General features: G+C 39.8%; 1 protein-coding gene and 1 long non-coding RNA gene across 3 annotated transcripts in view; one reads left to right on the forward strand and one right to left on the reverse strand.

Annotated features, from left to right (window-relative positions):
• Positions 1-1,780: 1,780 nt before the first annotated feature.
• Positions 1,781-3,915, reverse strand: LOC122985220. The gene is made up of 3 exons (XR_006404070.1): positions 3,831-3,915; positions 2,406-2,864; positions 1,781-2,172 (listed from the first exon to the last, which is right to left on the reverse strand). It is a non-coding gene; the product is annotated as an uncharacterized LOC122985220 (long non-coding RNA).
• Positions 3,738-17,903, forward strand: part of aass (aminoadipate-semialdehyde synthase) — a 33,212-nt gene continuing 19,046 nt past the window's right edge. Inside the window, exons 1-10 of one of the 2 annotated variants that reach the window (XM_044355598.1) lie at positions 3,738-3,911; positions 8,246-8,476; positions 8,561-8,737; positions 9,664-9,748; positions 11,147-11,214; positions 11,431-11,577; positions 11,882-11,960; positions 12,817-12,944; positions 13,465-13,610; positions 15,266-15,388. In XM_044355598.1, the coding sequence (XP_044211533.1) occupies positions 8,258-8,476; positions 8,561-8,737; positions 9,664-9,748; positions 11,147-11,214; positions 11,431-11,577; positions 11,882-11,960; positions 12,817-12,944; positions 13,465-13,610; positions 15,266-15,388 (1,172 nt within the window). In that variant the 5' untranslated portion in view covers positions 3,738-3,911; positions 8,246-8,257. Of the gene's footprint in view, positions 3,912-8,240; positions 8,477-8,560; positions 8,738-9,663; positions 9,749-11,146; positions 11,215-11,430; positions 11,578-11,881; positions 11,961-12,816; positions 12,945-13,464; positions 13,611-15,265; positions 15,389-17,903 lie in introns of both variants that reach the window. The other variant, XM_044355597.1, reaches the window with a different exon arrangement.

Consider the following 17,903-nt stretch of genomic DNA (forward strand, 5'->3'; position numbering starts at 1 on the left):
GTAACTAAAGCTGTCAAATAAATGTAAAAGTACAATATTTCCCTCTGAAATGTAGTGGAGTGGAAGTATAATGTAGCATCACATGGAAATACTCAAGTAAAGTACAAGTACATCAAAACTGTACTTAACTACAGAACTTTAGGAAATGTAATTAGATACTTTCCACCTCTAGATCTTAGCTATTAACTTGGTGAGTAAAATGTTATTACTGATACTGAAACCAGAATTATCATGTAATCTTACTTTCTATGTGTACGCTGTTTATGTGATTTGGAGCGTCCCCTCTGCATCTCTGGTCCTGATTGGTGCAGGAGGACAAGCTTAACTTTTTCTCCGTCAGTCAATCTGTCTGTTGTTATTTTTTATTTCAATCTCAGGATTATTGTAAAAAGAAGTGTTTTATGATATTTATTTTAAATTGTACCACTGTTATAACTTAAAAAGAAGAGCTCAACTGAAGACTACGGTATATTAAAAAAAAAAAGTTTCTTGTCACGGTGAAAGTTAATTTTTTCAGGGCCTTCTGCTGCTTAACAAGGATGCATAATTAATAAAATCAACTGTATGTGCTCACTTCCTCCTCACATTTTTTTCCCAGTGTTAATCTAAAAATATGAAACAAGATATACTGATTGCCAAACAAATTTTTAAAAAATTACAATTTTTAAACAATGGAAGACCATTTCAGTCAGGAAAAGAAACAAATTGATGGAAACAGGATTGATTATTCAAACTAATTCAAAATTATTTTAATTTAAATTGAACTTTGTAACTAGTAAAATTTGACTGACTATCATATACATTTGACTTTGTGTGTTAAATTGTAAAGTCAGAATTTGTTCTTACATTTTTATTTTTAATCATTCTGACTTATGTTTTTGGCAGAAAGGGGCTTCCATACAACACAGATCTTTGAAAGAAAAGTAAATAAATAATAATAATAATGAGATACAGGTATCTTTCTATTTGTTTTGGCAGCTTTTGTATTCACACTATGAGCAACTTTACATATAAAAATATAATATTTGGTTATAATTATGATAAAATACATCAGCTAGAGGTCGTCTTTCACAACATTTTCCAATCTAAATGACAAAACGCAAGCATACAGCAAGTAAACAATAATATGATATACTATAATAAATGTAGTGTAGTGGAAGTATAAAGTAGCATTAAATGGAAATACTCAAGTAAAGTACAAGTACCTCAAAATTGTACTTAAGTAGAGTACTTTAGTAAATGTACTTAGATACTTTCCACCACTGAGTACAACTTACATCAATGTCTTTCTGAGTTTCTGTAAATAATGATTAATTGGATAAAACCTGTGAAGCATTTTAAAAGATCTCTTTGACTTTGTTACTAAAAAAAACTCAAGGGGAGATGGGGAGAACAGCTCAACAGCTTTTTTCTTTAGTTTTTTTTTAATTGAAACTTTATTTATCATTTTCTAAAAAGTACAGTTAGCATGTACATTAGCAAAATGTGAAACAAAAACATTAATGGGGTTTATGCTATGTAGTATTTTTAAATGCATTTCTTTAGCTTTACTGGGTATAAACAATTTATATGGTAACAACAAGTTTTATTCCAATTAATATTCTCAATCAAGTGATTCCAAAAGAGCTTTCCTCTTGGAGTGATCTGTCTTTGACTTTTTCAATATAATGCACTCCAGTACACCAGCACCACCCACTACGACCTCAATAATGAACATAAAGTAGAATTATCACCTTTCTGACAATGTCAATAAAAACTGAGACTATATAAGCTTCGTAAAAGTAGAGTTTATGGCAGAGCTGTTGCATTAGATTACACAGGTGTTCCTATTAAAGTGGCCGGTGAGTATAAGTGCACAAGTCACAACGAGCACACACAGCAAAATAACCTCATCAGCATTCATTGCTGTTAACAAAAACATGAATTAAGTCTGTAAAGCACAGTGGCTGCATATTAAGGCAACATAAATCAAACAAAAACTAGTGTTTCAGTTCACTTTAGCACTTAGTTCCTATGAGAATCAATGTAGAAAGCAACGGTATCTCAAGTCGTCCTTACATATAATCTGCAACCTCTCTTATCTGGGCTTCTTCCCACTCAGTCCAGTCTCAACAAACAGGGAGAAAAGTCTGAGGGCATCTGGTCAGACTGGTGAAGAGACGTACAGCCAGACTAGGAGAGAACCATGACAATATGTTCATTATTGCATGTGGATTGTGGTTTAAGTTTATGCCCAAAATGGCTTTTCATTAAGTGGGACAGACCATGTGGAAAAGCTTAAAACAGCAACTTCTCCAGTTTTTTCCCCCCTTTATTTATAGGAAGCATCACTTACAACATGTGTGACATTAATAAGAAAATAATTAGGCATCATAATGAAATAAATATAACACAAAGGACATTACCTCACTTTCAGTTTGTTGATACAGTTGACGTGATAACAGGACAAAGGGTAAAAGTTATAATAATACATAAATAAAGAGAAAAAAAATCACTTAACACAAAAGGTGGACAATTAAAAATTAGATTTCTGTAAACAATTCTCAACTGCAAGTGAACATTTCTTCTTGTTTATAAGTTGGATAGACTCAGAATACTTCGTAAATTCATTCTAACAGTGTGTCCAGTGTTCCCCATTAGTTTACAGCAGCTGGTCATCACAGTGCGACAGACAGCAGGAGGCCGCTCCTCAGCTCTGGACGCTGATTGGTGGAGAGACTTCCGCACTGCACACAGACTCCCGAGGGGAGCGGCGGACGGGCGCTCGTTTTTTTATCCGAGTACGACTCTTACAGGCGGTCACATCCGCGTATCTCCGCCCGGCTGAGCTCCAGGAACTCATCACATCGACTGTAACGTCCTTTCTGTTAAGTAAAAGTAACAAGTGTATGTCTTTAAAAATTGCTCTTACATAAGCGTTCGTAGACCACTGACACCGCTCGCACGGGGTTCACCGTACACTAAAACAAAGACACCTCTCTAACTCTCATCCTTTCTAGGATGACCGGAACGCTGGTGGTCTTACCTCCAGAATAAAAGACAACATGGTACCAGCAGAATTTTAATGTGAGGACACTGGACATGCCCTTTGTAAACAGGAAGATGACACAGCTGATTCTGTTTGTATACATAGATAAAATAAGATTAGGGCGGCAAGTAACAATTATTTTCACTATTGATTAATTTGTCAATTATTTTCTCGATTAATCAATTAGTTAGTTGGTCTGTAAAATGTCAGAAAATGTTGAAAAATGTCGAAAAATGTCGATTGCTGTTTCCCAAAGCACAAGATGACATCATAAAATGTCTTTTTGTCCACAAAGGTATTCAGTTTACTATCATAGAGACTAAAGAAACCAGAAAATATTCACATTTAAGAAGCTGTAATCAGAGAAATTGGACATTTATTTTTTTTTAAAAATGACTCAAAATGATTAATTGATTATCAAAATAGTTTCTGATTAATTTAATACTTGGCAGCTGATTGATTAGTCAACTAATCGTTTATATCATGATATTGACACTATGATATCAACACTATACATACATACATATATATTGAAGCCCTATATATAGGCATAGTCAAATAAAATACATACTAAATAAAAATGAAAAATGAAAGTGAGGAAAAATGAGAAATGCTGCAGCAAAAAAAGTAAAAGTAACAGTACAGTAATAGTAGTAAAATTATGACGTACATATTTGCAGGATGTAAATTTAAAACCATCAGAGAATGAAACAATCATCAGAAAGTTGAGTTTTACTTTGAAACTGTAAGTGGAAGTGGATTAGTTTACCGAGTGCGACTGTGTGCGTACAGCTCATCTCACCTCTGCGTGACACTGCTGTCGGTGAACAGTCGCCACATTTCCTCTAGGAGCCGGCGCGGCGATCAGAAACTGGTCAGAAAGGTGGGTCCTCCACGTGCAGCCGATTATCGATCTGCGTGTCGATCATTAATATATGTGTTCAAGTATTCCGGAACTGAGACACGTGATCTCAGTGTAGGTTGAAGAGAGATACACAGAGAGAGTCAGCACGAGACTCCGTAAAGATTTTTACTGATTTTAAAAGTATCAGTAGAGCAAAGTCAAAGAACTTCATCACAAGTAAAAGTCCTGCACGTGAAATCCTACTGCAGTAAAAGTACATAAGTATTATGAGCTTGATGTAGTTAAAGTATTGCAGTAAAAGTACATAAGTATTATGAGCTTGATGTAGTTAAAGTATTGCAGTAAAAGTAGTGGTTTGGTCCCTCTGACTGATATATTATTATATATGACATCATTAGATTATTAATAGTGAAGCATCAGTGTTAGAGCAGCATGTTACTGTTGTAGCTGCTGGAGGTGGAGCTAGTTTACACTACTTTATATACAGTTAGCTAGTTTAGTCTATGGATGTATAAAGAGATGTGGATCCAGCGTGGAGGCGGGGCTCCCTTCATTCCTATGAAAGTTGCTCGGTGATGCATGAAGCCAAGGTTTAGCCCTCCGGCTAACATGAATGGGGATAAAACAATTCAATCGTGTGGCTCTTATAGACTTTTGAATGTGATCAGACTCGAGTGGATCAAATTCTGATCTGTTCTGAAAAACAGATTGATTCTGAGTCATTTCGCGTTGGGTTGAGATGCTCAAAAAAACGTATCCACTGATTTACAGACGTCTCTTTCACAATGTAAGTTTGTGGAAAAAAGTCTTTTTGGGGTCAGTGTGCATCACGTGACGTTGCAATTACACGGTTTGGCCGCTATGTTAATTTTTCTTCGAAGTCCGGCACTGTTCCTGTATCTGTTATAATCCATAGTTTAGTCCAGTGGTTCCCAACCATGGATGTATAATAAGAACTGGATACCGTGCCGCCACTCAGCCTCGCAGCCAGTTATTCCCAGTGGCCACTCGCGGTATTGCAGCGAAAAATCCCGCTGCGGCCCAAAAATAATTTCTCCGATAGACCACCATTGTAAAAGTGACGTCTGTAAAACTGTTGACAGGATGCCTCGAACTGCAAACAAGGTCAATTATGACTCTTTGATCCATGGAGGTTTTATACTGGTTTTAAAAATCTGTGACATCATCACAATGTAAGGTCTATGTGCTGAGCGGGAACTTGTGGGCGGGGCCAGCGGGGGAATCACTACTGCACATATTCAGTTGGCTGCAAACCCTGTTACGTAAACACGGAAGCTAGAAACTTTTTTGGCGTATGCGGCAGGTGAGCGATTCTTATTGGACTGAATAGGCGCCATTTTTGGTCCAGTATCCAAGTTAAGTCAAGTCAGTTTTATTTATATGACGCCAAATCACATCAGAAGTTATCTCAGGGCACTTTTCACATAGAGCAGGTCTAGACTGTACTCTTTAATGGGAAGAAACCTCGAGCAGAACTGGGCTCTAGGTGGGCGGCCATTCACTGGTTGGGTTGAGAGAGAAAGGTGGAGGGAGAGGGGAGAGACATGGAGAGGCACAGCAACAACAATAATAACAATAACAACGATAATAATAATAGAAATATGACTAATAATAATAATAAAAGCAGGCGTGGGCTTCAAGCAGGACTAAGCAGCCGTTTAGCTTAGCTTAGCATAAAATCTGGAAACAGTCTGGCTCTGTCCAAAGGTAACAAAACCTGCTGACAGACGCTTCTGAAGCTCACTGATTAACATGATAGAACAACAGTTCATGGTGGGGTTTGTGCAGGAATATTTCTTGGCCTGGTGCTGGACTTCCTGGAGCAAAGAAGTAGTCCTCTGTATGTATGTTGATGCAGGATAAGTCGAAGTAGTCGTGTGCACATCCGCAAAACGTCAGTGGGAAAGAAGCTGGATACAAAAATCAATTAAATTACGATACTCTTACAGTACAGACGCTTTGCTGCTTGCTCTCAGCTCTGTTTACTTTCATTCATGCTACAAATTATGAGCAGCAGCTCCTGGTTACTTCTAAATCACTGGGACTGTAATTTATGAAGGAGACAGTTGGTTGTTGCCATATATTCCAACACTTTTATGACGTCCTCAGCACTACGTGAACGTGGCCACAAGCCTGAACTGCAATGACTGGAAACTAAAGCTAATTAGCAGCAAGAATTGCAGCGCTTTAAACCAAACTCACCACCGTCGATTCAAAGTGAACGGACTGTGTGGACCATTGACCGTATATAAATATGGACGACACGTCTCCACTTCCTGCCGCTATGCAAAACTGAAGCCAAAATATCTCCTTTCCGGGATTCCCCTCAGCCGTCCCGCTGTCTGACAGAGGTTTGACAGCGGCTGTCACAGCTGTCAATCAAGACGTCTCTTTATTGTCTACTTTGACAGCTTGTTTAGAGTTAAACGTAGCTATCTACCACCTTTCTCTGCTGAAACTGTAAAAGATGTAAGAGGCATGTGCAGTAAGAACAACAAACATTCTGCTTTCCCAAGGATATCATCTCTGAAAGAATCCCAGATCTTATGGCTGCACAACCAACTGTGAAAACCATCACAGTGCACATAGGGACCAATGATGTTGTGAAAGAACAGTCAGAAGTACTGAAACCAGACTTTATTGATCTGTTGAACACAGTCAACTCTCTGAACGCTGAGGTGTTCATCAGTGGGCTTCTACCACCAGTCAGAAGAGGAGTTTCAGCAGGTTGTTGGCACTGAACACCTGGCTTTCAGCCATCATCCATTCAGTGCACTTTATTGACTATTTCAACTTTTTTCTGGGACTGCAGACATCTTTTTAAGGTAGATGGACTTTGCTTTAACAAGTCAGGAGTAAAATTGTTCATCGCTAACCTATTTAACTTCCTGCGTCACCCATCTGTTCCCTCTGCCAAGAACAAGAGACAAGAGGTACCAAAACTAGAAGAAGACATAACAACATGGTAGAGAGCCACCTCATCCCCCCTCCTGAAGAGAGACATTAGATCCTCACTCACCAACTACCATCCCAAACACCATCCAGGTCACCAGTCACCCCCGCGATATATCTTATTCCTCTGTACTGTAGACCTCCGTTGTTGTCCAAAAACTATTAAAAACACGCCAATGAGCCACACCGCTGCAGTGGGCGACATGTTCCTTCATCCTGAAGAGAACGGATACTTTAGTTTGATTAGAAACGGCTCCAAAGACGAATAACAGCGTCAAGTTTTCACTCTCTGGATAGTATTGCCATGTCAGGAAGAGGCCTGTTCTGCTAGTTTATTGTGCTACATATCACAAAGTCTTGACTTTGTACTAAACTTACAGAAACTTACAATGTCTGTGTCAGAGTCTGATCAATACGACAAACGTGAAAAAATGGCGATTGTTTACTATAAAGAGACCCGTGTCCTTGCCCATCAAGTCTGGCTAATTTACTGGAAACAGTAAACAGATTCTGCAAATTTATGATTTCAACATTCATTCTTCATCAGCCACAGCAGATTTAGATTTAGTGTGCAGGTACTCTTTGTACTGCAATGTCTGTTGATGCAAACATGAAAGAAAATCAATAAAAATATCAGCTCCACTTCTTCCGTTGTTGTCTGTCCCACAGTTGCAGCTTAAGAAACGGGTCACATAGTTTTATATTTATATTGTGCAACAAACTGAATATTTTTTCCTCCGAGTTGTTATTGACTTTTTGAGGATTCTTCAGAACAAGTACTGTTAAAGGTTCTGTAATGTAAATATAATGGTAACACATGAGAGACACAAACATAGGCCAGACCTGCTGTTGCTTTTTTTTATTGACATGTGTTTGAAATGGTTTGTAAAATACAAAGAACTTTCCACCAAAAACTCAGTGAGGTTCCTAAAAGTTCAGGTTACGGGAAGAACAGGATTACATGTTGCTGAGTACACATGTAAACCTTCGTCCTGCTCCACGTCATGTTGGTCTTCTGTGTGCTCAGCAGTATCTGTATGTTGTGTCGTAGTGTTACTGCAGTTCTGTCTCGTCAGAGATTTTTTGCTCTGTCAAAACCACCTGCTTATCAGCAGCTCTCTCCCAGCAGCAAACTTAACTTGACCTCTGACCTCTCAATCGTACGATCCTGTGACTTCCAAGTTGTATTCCTTCACTATTCTGTCAGAAGATCAAACATACAAATACTTGTAAATAAGATTTGAAGAAACACTCAGTTCCCATTTGAATATTTGTAATCTTTTTTTTAGTGTGTGTGTCACACCCTGAATGTCAAGAGTCATATCTTTGATAAACATTGTGGTCAGCAGTCTGTGGCTCCATGTCTTTGTCCAGAGCAGGGCGGTGAAGTCATGTTCCGACTCCTCAGTCGTCAAGGTAAGAGGACGCCGAGTTGCCTCTCAGGCCAGCGGCGCCATGAACACCACAAGGCCGTCATGGCCATCCGCCGCGAAGACATCAACCCCTGGGAGAGGAGGGCGCCGCTGGCCCCGCGCCACGTCAAAGAACTCACCAACGCTGGCGTCAAAGTCCTGGTCCAACCATCCAACCGCAGAGCGATCCACGAGAAGGTAAGGCAGCTTAATCTGCAAAGACTGTTGAAGTGTGAGTTCTCCTGCCAGCCGTTTAACTCAGCGTTTGCTTTTGGTTTTTAGTATTACATGAAAGCAGGAGCCGTCATTCAGGAGGACATTTCAGAGGCTTCTCTGATTATCGGGGTGAAGAGGATGCCGGAGGAGAAGGTCATTCCCAAGAAGACGTACGCTTTCTTCTCCCACACCATCAAGGCTCAGGAGGCCAACATGGGCCTTCTGGAGGACCTGCTGAAGAAGGTGAGAGAGCTCGAAAGAGCTTAAAAAAACACAGGTGATGGTTGTTAAAGTTCACTACGGACTGATGTTGCAGTTAGCTTAGAAGAAACTGCTTTGACTCCTCCTATCACCATGCCAAACATAATAAAACAGCAAATAAGTTTAGTGGGATTAATTTGTTGTGGACTGAAGAAACCAGCAAATATTCACATTTGAGAAGCTGAACATCAATTACCAAAGTAGCGGGCCATTAATTTAATAGTTGGCAGCTAATGGATTAATCAGCTAATTAGGGATGCACGATATTATCGGCATGTCATCGGTATCAGCCAATAAAAGCTCTAAAATGAAATATCGGCATCGGCCATTTCTGCCGATTATGAGAGGCTGATATGTCGCCTTCTCCTCCGCCGCCTGACTGCGTTTCCCTCCACGGACTGTTTCACCCTGACGGTCCCGGTGTTTCCTCCGCAGACTCCACTTCACTCAAGCTGCCCGTCAGACCAGCTGCTTCTTCCCACTTTAACTTGAATAACAAACCGGGGCTCAGTGCTCTGGTTGGATCCTCATGGAGAACCGGGGCTAACGTTAGCTGGGAGGCTAGCTGGCTGTACTTCCTCTGGCCATGCTGCGGCTAACGCTCCGCTAGCCTCTCAGCTAATGTTAGCGCCAGCTCTCCGTGTGGATCCAACCGGAGCACTTAGTACAATCTATGCTTGCATGCATAATAGTCTCCTCAGCCATCTGGGAAAAAACATGTGCATATATCGGTATGAGCATCGGCAATTGGCCACAGTGAGTTGGAAATATCGGCATATTGGATATCTGCAAAAAATCCAATATTGTGCATCCCTACAGCTAATCATTGCAGCTCTATTTCTGTGTATTTGACCTTCCCTCATCAAAACTCCTCAAAAACTATAATAAAGTTGCTTTTGTGTTCTCAGGAGGTTCGTCTGATCGACTATGAGAAGATGGTGGATGCTAACGGCTTCCGGATCGTAGCGTTTGGTCAGTGGGCCGGTGTGGCAGGTATGATGTAAAAGCTTTTGTAATGTGCCTCAGCTGATCAGTCCTCTCCGTGGACTGTTGTGAAAGTGTATCACAGCAGATGTTGTGAAACTACTGTAACAGTAAAGATATCTGATTATAGACGCACTCGACCAACCAGCAGAGATGTATTTTCTGTTTAAACATGTCTGTTTGACGTATGAATCAACTGAACCTTTGTCATTCGATCAGTCGACCCTGAAGAGCTGTTGAGTCAGACTTGTGTCAACATGACAACCTGCTGCTGCATCACAGTCAATGTCTTTTCTTGCTCTGATCAATTTTTTACATGTTTTTTAAAAAGAAAATCACAAGTGCTCAGAAACATTTGTTCTCTGCTGCCTCAAAGCCTTCAAAAGTCAAGAAAAAGGTCAACAGCAACGTTTCTTTCCCGCCATAAATCAGATCATCGGCTCATATTGTGATCAGATGTCACACAAGTTTAAAGGTCACCTGACTTCCTGTTGTTGTCCTCATAAAAAGCTGCAGACCAGCTCTTTATCTGGAAAGAAAAATATGTATAACTCATACAGCATATATCACAGAATGGAGAAAAGACTTATTGATCCCAGATCACTAGTTTATACCAGGCAGAGATGAGGTCAAAGGTTATAACATATGCATCTGTTACACCAGCTTATATATGAGGAGAAAGTGTTTACTTTAACTCTGCTCGGCTCCTCTTGTACAGAGAGCTGAAGTGATGACATCACTTCCTGTCAAGCGTCTGTTCCACTAGCTTCTGTTACTAATGACTCATTTCTTATTGATTTCAGATCAGTTCACCTTCATTCATACAAACAGCAAACAGAAGATGTGTGATTTTATACTCTCAGGATGCTCAGATTTGGTTGTTCTAAGTGATAAAAGTTAATAAGATTAATAATGTTTGAACCTTTTTAAAAAAGTGACAGACTTTTGTTCTCTCTGTGTGGTTCTTACACCAGTTTTTTCACTCTTGTGCACACGTTCACACCCATAAACCATAGCTATAGCGATTATGCTGAAATATCACAAACCACACTGTTTGATTGATGATTGGCTCCTGATCTCTGTCGCTCCTACAGACCAATATTATCTAATATTTATCTGCTTCTCAGTGGGAAACAGTTTGGAGATCAACTTTAGGAAATGTGCCAAACAAACATTAGTATGGTCTGTTTTTCAGTCTCATTGTTTAAGGCCATGAACTTAGAATGAACTTTTTAAAACATTTTACATGTGATCCTGTTGTAGTAAAGATTATATTTACATATGTCCAGATATACTTTGATAAATGTTGGTAAAAGTACAAATGTGTTTTGTGTTACTCTGATTAATTCATGTCAAAGTAATATTTAATCAGAGTTAACTGACTGTAATTGTTTTTTTTTTTTGTAGGAATGATAAACATTTTGCACGGACTGGGTCTGCGCTATCTGGCTTTAGGACATCACACTCCCTTCATGGTAAGAAAACCAAAAACAAAACAACTTTCCTGTCAAACTGTAAAGAATAATAAATAGTTTCTTTTAGTTTATCATTCTGTATTTATTCATACACTTGTCTAATCTTGTTGGCTGTGAAGAAACAAATATATTTATATGTTTATCTGAAACGAGACCTAGTTCCTCTTCCTCATGTGATTCTTATCCCGTCACTTTCTGTCTCTCCGCCGCTCGCAGCACATCGGCATGGCTCACAACTACAGGAATGTCAGCCAGGCCATCCAGGCAGTGAGGGATTGTGGGTATGAGATCTCCATGGGGCTCATGCCCAAATCCATCGGCCCCGTGACGTTTTGTTTCACCGGAACCGGCAACGTCTCCAAGGTAACGTCAGCGTTAAACTCACAATACAAGCTTGTTTGTGCAGATTCCTTCAGCTACATGAAAACATTCTCCTCCTACTGGGCATGTGCAGAGGACAGATGAGCAAGTGAAGAAGAAACTGTGTACTATTACCACAACGGCTTCCTTTATTGTGAGCAGATTACAACAGTTTAAGGAAAAGCTGAGTTTTCGGGGCAGAAAAACACAGTTGTAGTCTGGACAGAGGCCAAAATGCAGAGAAGAAGATGTGTTTATGAATTCAGCCGGCTCAGTGTGGACGTTGTGACTCTTTTCTTCCCTGCAGGGAGCTCAAGACATCATCAACGAGCTTCCTGTTGAATACGTTGAACCTCACGAGTTGAAGGACGTCTGTGAAGCTGGAGGTACGTTCACAGTCAGAGGTCGTAGTTTCTGGACGGCTTTTTGATTGGAAAGTTAATCACCAATTATTTTGATGATCGATTAATCGTTTCAAGCAAAAATGAAGAAATTTTCACTGGTTCCAGCTTCTTAAAATGAATAAATGTGAGGATTTTATGCTTTTCTTTGTCACACATGATACTAAACTGAATATATTTGGGTTTAAATAAATATTAATGTTTAATTGTTTTGAATTATAGCAGAGATTTTCACTATTTTCTGACATTTTAATTGATTAATCAAGAAAATAATTGGTGAAATAATCAGTTATGATATATACCAAACTTTCCAAAGCAGAAAAAGTTCAAGAAAACAGTAAAGATGTAAATGTCACGAGTTCTGCAGAACCGCAGTGAGACAAGACATTTAAAAACACTGGAGGCCACATTTTGTTTATGAAATACAAATGAAGTTCACCTTGTTCAACCTCAAACACTTTTACTCTAGTACTGTACTGTAGTACAGTTTTGAGGTACTTGATGCTACTTTATACTTCCACTCCACTACATTTCAGAGGGAAATATTGTACTTTCTACTCCACTACATTTATTTGACAGCTTTAGTTACTTTTCAGATGAAGATTTGACACAATGGATAATATAACAAGCTTTTAAAATACAACACATTGTTAAAGATGAAACCAGTGGTTTCCAACCTTTTTGGCTTTTGACGTCTTACAAAAAGCAGTGTGTAGTCGGGGTCACATTTCACATGTCTATGAGTTGTTAACAGCTCCACCAAATAGTGATTTTTCCCTCTAAACTTCTCACATGCTTTCATTTCAATAAATGATAAATGTGTTTTTTTTTTTCCTGTCAGATATGACCAAAGTGTATGCCACGGTTCTCAGCAGACACCACCACCTGATACGGAAGAGCGACGGTGTCTATGACCCCTTGGAGTATGAGAACCATCCGGAACTGTACACCTCGCACTTCAGGACCAGCGTGAGTCAATCCTCTTTCACAACCGTCCTCCTGCAGCCTCACACCTGTTCCCTTCAGTCACTCGGAGGCCACGTCCTCTTATTTCAGTCAGCGGCACTAAACAGATGCTGGTGGACGACGTTGTGTCGGTGTCACATGGCAGGTTTACACAACTTTGTGACTTTGTGTTGACTTTCATCGTGGTCTGTCTTTTACAGACTTTACAGAGAACGAGACAACCGATACATCTGATCAATCAAACATGTGAAACACAATTATTTACATTATCCATTAATCTGCTAATTATTTTCTGGATGAATCATTTACATAAAATGAATCATCTCTGAAATGCAGTAGAGTGGAAGCATCAAGTAGCATCAAATTAAAATACTCAAGTACCTTAAAATTGTACTTAACTACAGTACTTGAGTAAATGTACTTAGTTACTTTCTATCACTGATGACTTTAAAGAGACAGTGTTTGACCTGCTGCTGTTTTACTGCATCATCAGAGTCAAACTGTTGTGTCATCTCAACAACAGGTGGCGCCTTACACAAACTGTCTGATCAATGGTATCTACTGGGACCCCCACACCCCCCGACTCCTCAGACGACTAGACGCCCAGAAACTGATAAGACCCAAAACCTCGTCTACAGCCAGGGAGGGGTCACCGCAGCTGCCTCACAAGTAAGAGCGTTATGCTGGAATGTCACCTCTCCGGTTTACTTCTGTTTCTGTTCAGCTGCATGAAACCTTGAGTTTCTCTCTCGAGTTCAAGCATTTTTAACTCTTAACGGTCGTGTCTTTGCTTCACTTTGTGCCGCTCAGAATGAACCAACGTCTGTTCGCCTCTGTTTGAGGTAGGGGTGTGTCCGAATACAAATACATTATTCGGCAAAGCACAAATAGTGGGTTTTATATGAATATTTGTTCCATACAAATATTTTAAGAGTTATTTGTTGGGGGTGTTCCCCAGAGATAAAACTGAGCTACTGACACAAGCAAAGTGGTCCCAAGGGACTCTCCATAACCTGTTGTTCCTCTTCTTCTCCTTTCAACGAAGTTAGGTCGTAAAAAATAGGCAATAAATGAAAAGTGCAAAGCAATAGTTGCCTTTGAAGTTCTTACATGTTCCTACATGTTACACAGTGTGCTGTCTCTGTGTTATGGGTATATAAATAGGTAGAGGTCTGTCTGCAATGAGGTGATGAGTAAAGTTTTAGTTCAGTAATCAGTGCAGTCGTCTATGATCTGGGAGACTCCAGTTCCAGACCCGATGTGGGGACCTCCTTCATAAGGTAGTTTATTCATGAACACTTATTGTAACATTTTAATTTTCTAAAATTAAAAGTGTCATAAAAACAAAAACAGGATTTTTAAGCCTCTTTCCACTTTTATTCGAACACAAATACAAATAATTTTGCTGCTTCAACAAATACAAATACAAATACTGAGCTCTCTACACATCCCTAGTTTGACGCCGTTAGATGCCACTAAATTCTACACACTGCACCTTTAACTTGATTAGAAATTCAGAACAGCTGCACTCAAAAATGGAAAAACTGATGAACACAGTTAGAAATTGGTAAAAAAGCTAACGTCAAGTGTGTTGCAAATATCTGAAGTAGTGTCTTGTATTATACAGTTAAAGTGTTAAAGCTCAAGTTAACTTTGTTGGCTGATTTTTCTGGTTGTATTTATCAGTTTTTGTTGTCCACAGGAAACAACTTGGACTACTTCATGTGCAGAAAAAATGAAAAGAGAACAACATGTCACCTTCAGTTGTGAAGTGTGAGGCGCCGCTGGTTATAGAAGTTTCCTTTATATTGTTGAAGACAGAAAGTCAGGTCTCTCCTGGATAATGTGATGATCCTACAGTTTTATATTCTGACACCAGTTCACATTATTTCAGCTTCATTTCTGAGAAGTAACATTTTGTCCGTGATTTTGATGGATGGCTAAGAATACTACAATACCCATGAGCCTCTGCTGCTGATGCTATGAAGAAGAAGCCATGAGCGTGAATCAGAGCTCAATGAATTCAGAATTCTTTGTTGTTGAAGTTGTAAACAAAGCGCATCACCATGGTTAAGTTTTCTCAACATGATAATCTTTAACTTTTGCCACCGTTAGCGAGTTTTAAGCTTGGCTGTTCCTTGAAATGCACCTTGGGAGTTGTAGTTAACTTCTACCCTGAGATCTTAATGTCCACAGTCTTGGCTGAAAGGCTGTTGTCGTGGTGACAGAGGGACAGTTCAACCTGTCGTCCTGACCTCATGAACACGCTCTCTCTCTCTTCTCTCTCTCTCTCTCTCTCTCTCTCTCTCTCTCTCTCTCTACAGGCTGCTGGCGATCTGTGACATATCCGCCGACGCCGGAGGCTCTATAGAGTTCATGAACGACTGCACCACCATTGATAAGCCTTTCTGTATGTACGACGCTGACCAGCACATCGATCACGACAGGTACGGTACAGTCCAACATCACCTGCATGTTTCTGTTTAATAAAGGGCTTTTATTGTGGAAAACAAGAAAACTGATGTTTGAATGGATCAGGGTGATGATGAGGCCTCCTGTGCTGTAAAATGACTCCGTTCTGTCTCCTCAGGCTTTTTAAGTTATTTCAAATGTTTAAATTCGTGCCTAAAGAGCGAGCAGTGTTGAGGTAATACCCGTTATTACGTAACTCCAGAAAGTCAAATCAAATCCTCAGGAAGCTTTAGCGTGAGCTCACCGCCGTCCAGCGCTACGCTGAGTGTTTACGTAACTTCCTGTAGTTGCAGTTTGCAGCAGGATGACGAGTAAAGCAGAACACTGGAAGTGTTGCTGCTTGTTCAGCAGCTAAAAACTCTTTACAGTCTTCCAGAGGATGAAACTTCATGTCAGGAATGTCTGAAATTCATATTTAGAGACAGTCTTCCCTCCGTTATCACTGAGTGGTTGTGTGTGTGCAGCCGACTGTCTGCTCAACGAGACTCAACACGCTGAAGGATTTACTACTGAATATAATATATCTGTGCTAAAGCTAAGCTAGCAACCTCCGGCTACGTTTGAAAAAATGACTTTGACTCTGTGAAGAAACTTAAACACAATCTCACTGTTGAAACATCCTGTTGAGTCTCAGCTGTGCAGCAGCAGCTTCTTCCTTCATTCAGGATCAGACTCCTCTTCATAGACACTATAAACTGTCTTACATCTCCAGCTGCAGACATTACTGCAGGTAAACATGCTGCTGCATTCATTAGGTCCTGTTCTGATTGGCTGGGGGTGAAGGTGGGGGGCCACACCTCCAGCCAATCAGAGGAGGCGCTCATTAATAATGCAGATTTATGTAAATATCTTCAGAAACAGGCTGCTGGAGGACAGAGAAGAATCTGAGCTGTAAGGAAAGATGGATTTAGAGAAATCTAGACAACTAGAGCTAGTCACACATATGTTTAAAATAACTCAGTATTTATAAAAAACAAAAGAGTCAAAAAGGGCCATAACACCAAATCTTCAATAAATCAAGACTTATACTTTTATTCTGCTGATCTTTGGGCTGTTTTGGAGTTACTGGGGATGTACAACATTACAAGTTAGTTCACATAAGATAAGATATACTTGTATATTTTCACTGTGGGGAAATGATTCTCAGACTCAGCATCACAAAGCATCCAGTACATACATAAAAATATATTTAAACAAACACAATGTTCATCCGTGCAACAGAAACCACAAACAAAAAGACAAATACAACACTTAAAACTGATAAAACCAGTAAAGTAATAGTGCACTGTTATTACACATCGTACCAGTATTGTAGACGCCTATAGGCTCTACTATAAAGTGCTCCGTGACCATGTAACATTCCACTAACGCAGCATCGATCCGCTGCCATTTCAAATCTGAATGGAAGGTGGAACAAATGAGTTTTCATAAACTATTCATTCCACGTTTTTGGAAACTGTGAACCGTCGTCCAGAAGGTAAACACTTATATTCAGAGTGAAGGATGTGAGATGGATCTTTCATTGTTCACTATTCTCCTCTTTAACCGCAGACTTCTCATTCATAAGCAGAATTCCTCCCTGTAACCTTCACGGCGGTCTGCACAAGGAGAAACGGCTTAGACTTTAATTGAACCGTCAGGTTACCATACCATGCCTGAATACTTCTACCTGATAAAAGTCTTTTTAAATTGACGGATAAAAAGTCTCTTGTCCACAACATGAAGTTTTCTTACAAAATACAGCCTCTGCAATAGTCAAGGGCGAAGGTTTGGCTTCAGGAGAGGGGTAGCAGTGGTGGTGGAAGTGTAACAAAAGATATAAAATGCAATGTGAACCTTCGTATTGTTACCCAACTTAAAGTCATTGTAGTTTCATTGTTGACAGGCTCGTATCTTTACTGTGTAATGTTAAGTTCTACCATTGTTATTTCTACAATATTAACTAAATATTAATAAACAATTGGTGCAACCTGGAAAACTAATTAGAGATTCCCCTTTTTTGAAGCCCTGAGTTGTGTCTGCAGGTATTCTGCTTTTTGTTGTTGTGTGGATGTTCATGGTCAAACTTTCAAAACTTGTGGTGAATGTATGTGTAAAAAAAAAAAAAAAAAAAATGCTGCTTGCGAAACAAAGCTCAAAGGTTTCAGCCTCTTCTGAAAACATTTTTTCTACTTTCCTGACGTCCTCTTGTCGTGCAGGTTTTTTTCTGTGGGTTGTTTGCGTCGTCCGCTCGAATATTTTTGATCCGATTCGGGCTTTTCAACGTGTACGGATGTATTTGAGAAGTTGCCATTTTGAGTAAAGAACGAGAAAATGAAGTTAAATCGTACTATTACTGTTTGTTTACATAACCTCTGGAGCTGCAGGAAGCTTCCTGAAGCTGACCAATCAGAACAGAGTGCGCTCATCAGGAGGCGGGGCCTTAAAGAGACAGGAGCTACAACCGCCTGTTTCAGACAGAGGCTGAACTGAGGGGCTGCATAAAGGACC

Source organism: Thunnus albacares, chromosome 7 (genome assembly GCF_914725855.1).
Source record: "Thunnus albacares chromosome 7, fThuAlb1.1, whole genome shotgun sequence".
Lineage (NCBI taxonomy): Eukaryota > Metazoa > Chordata > Actinopteri > Scombriformes > Scombridae > Thunnus > Thunnus albacares.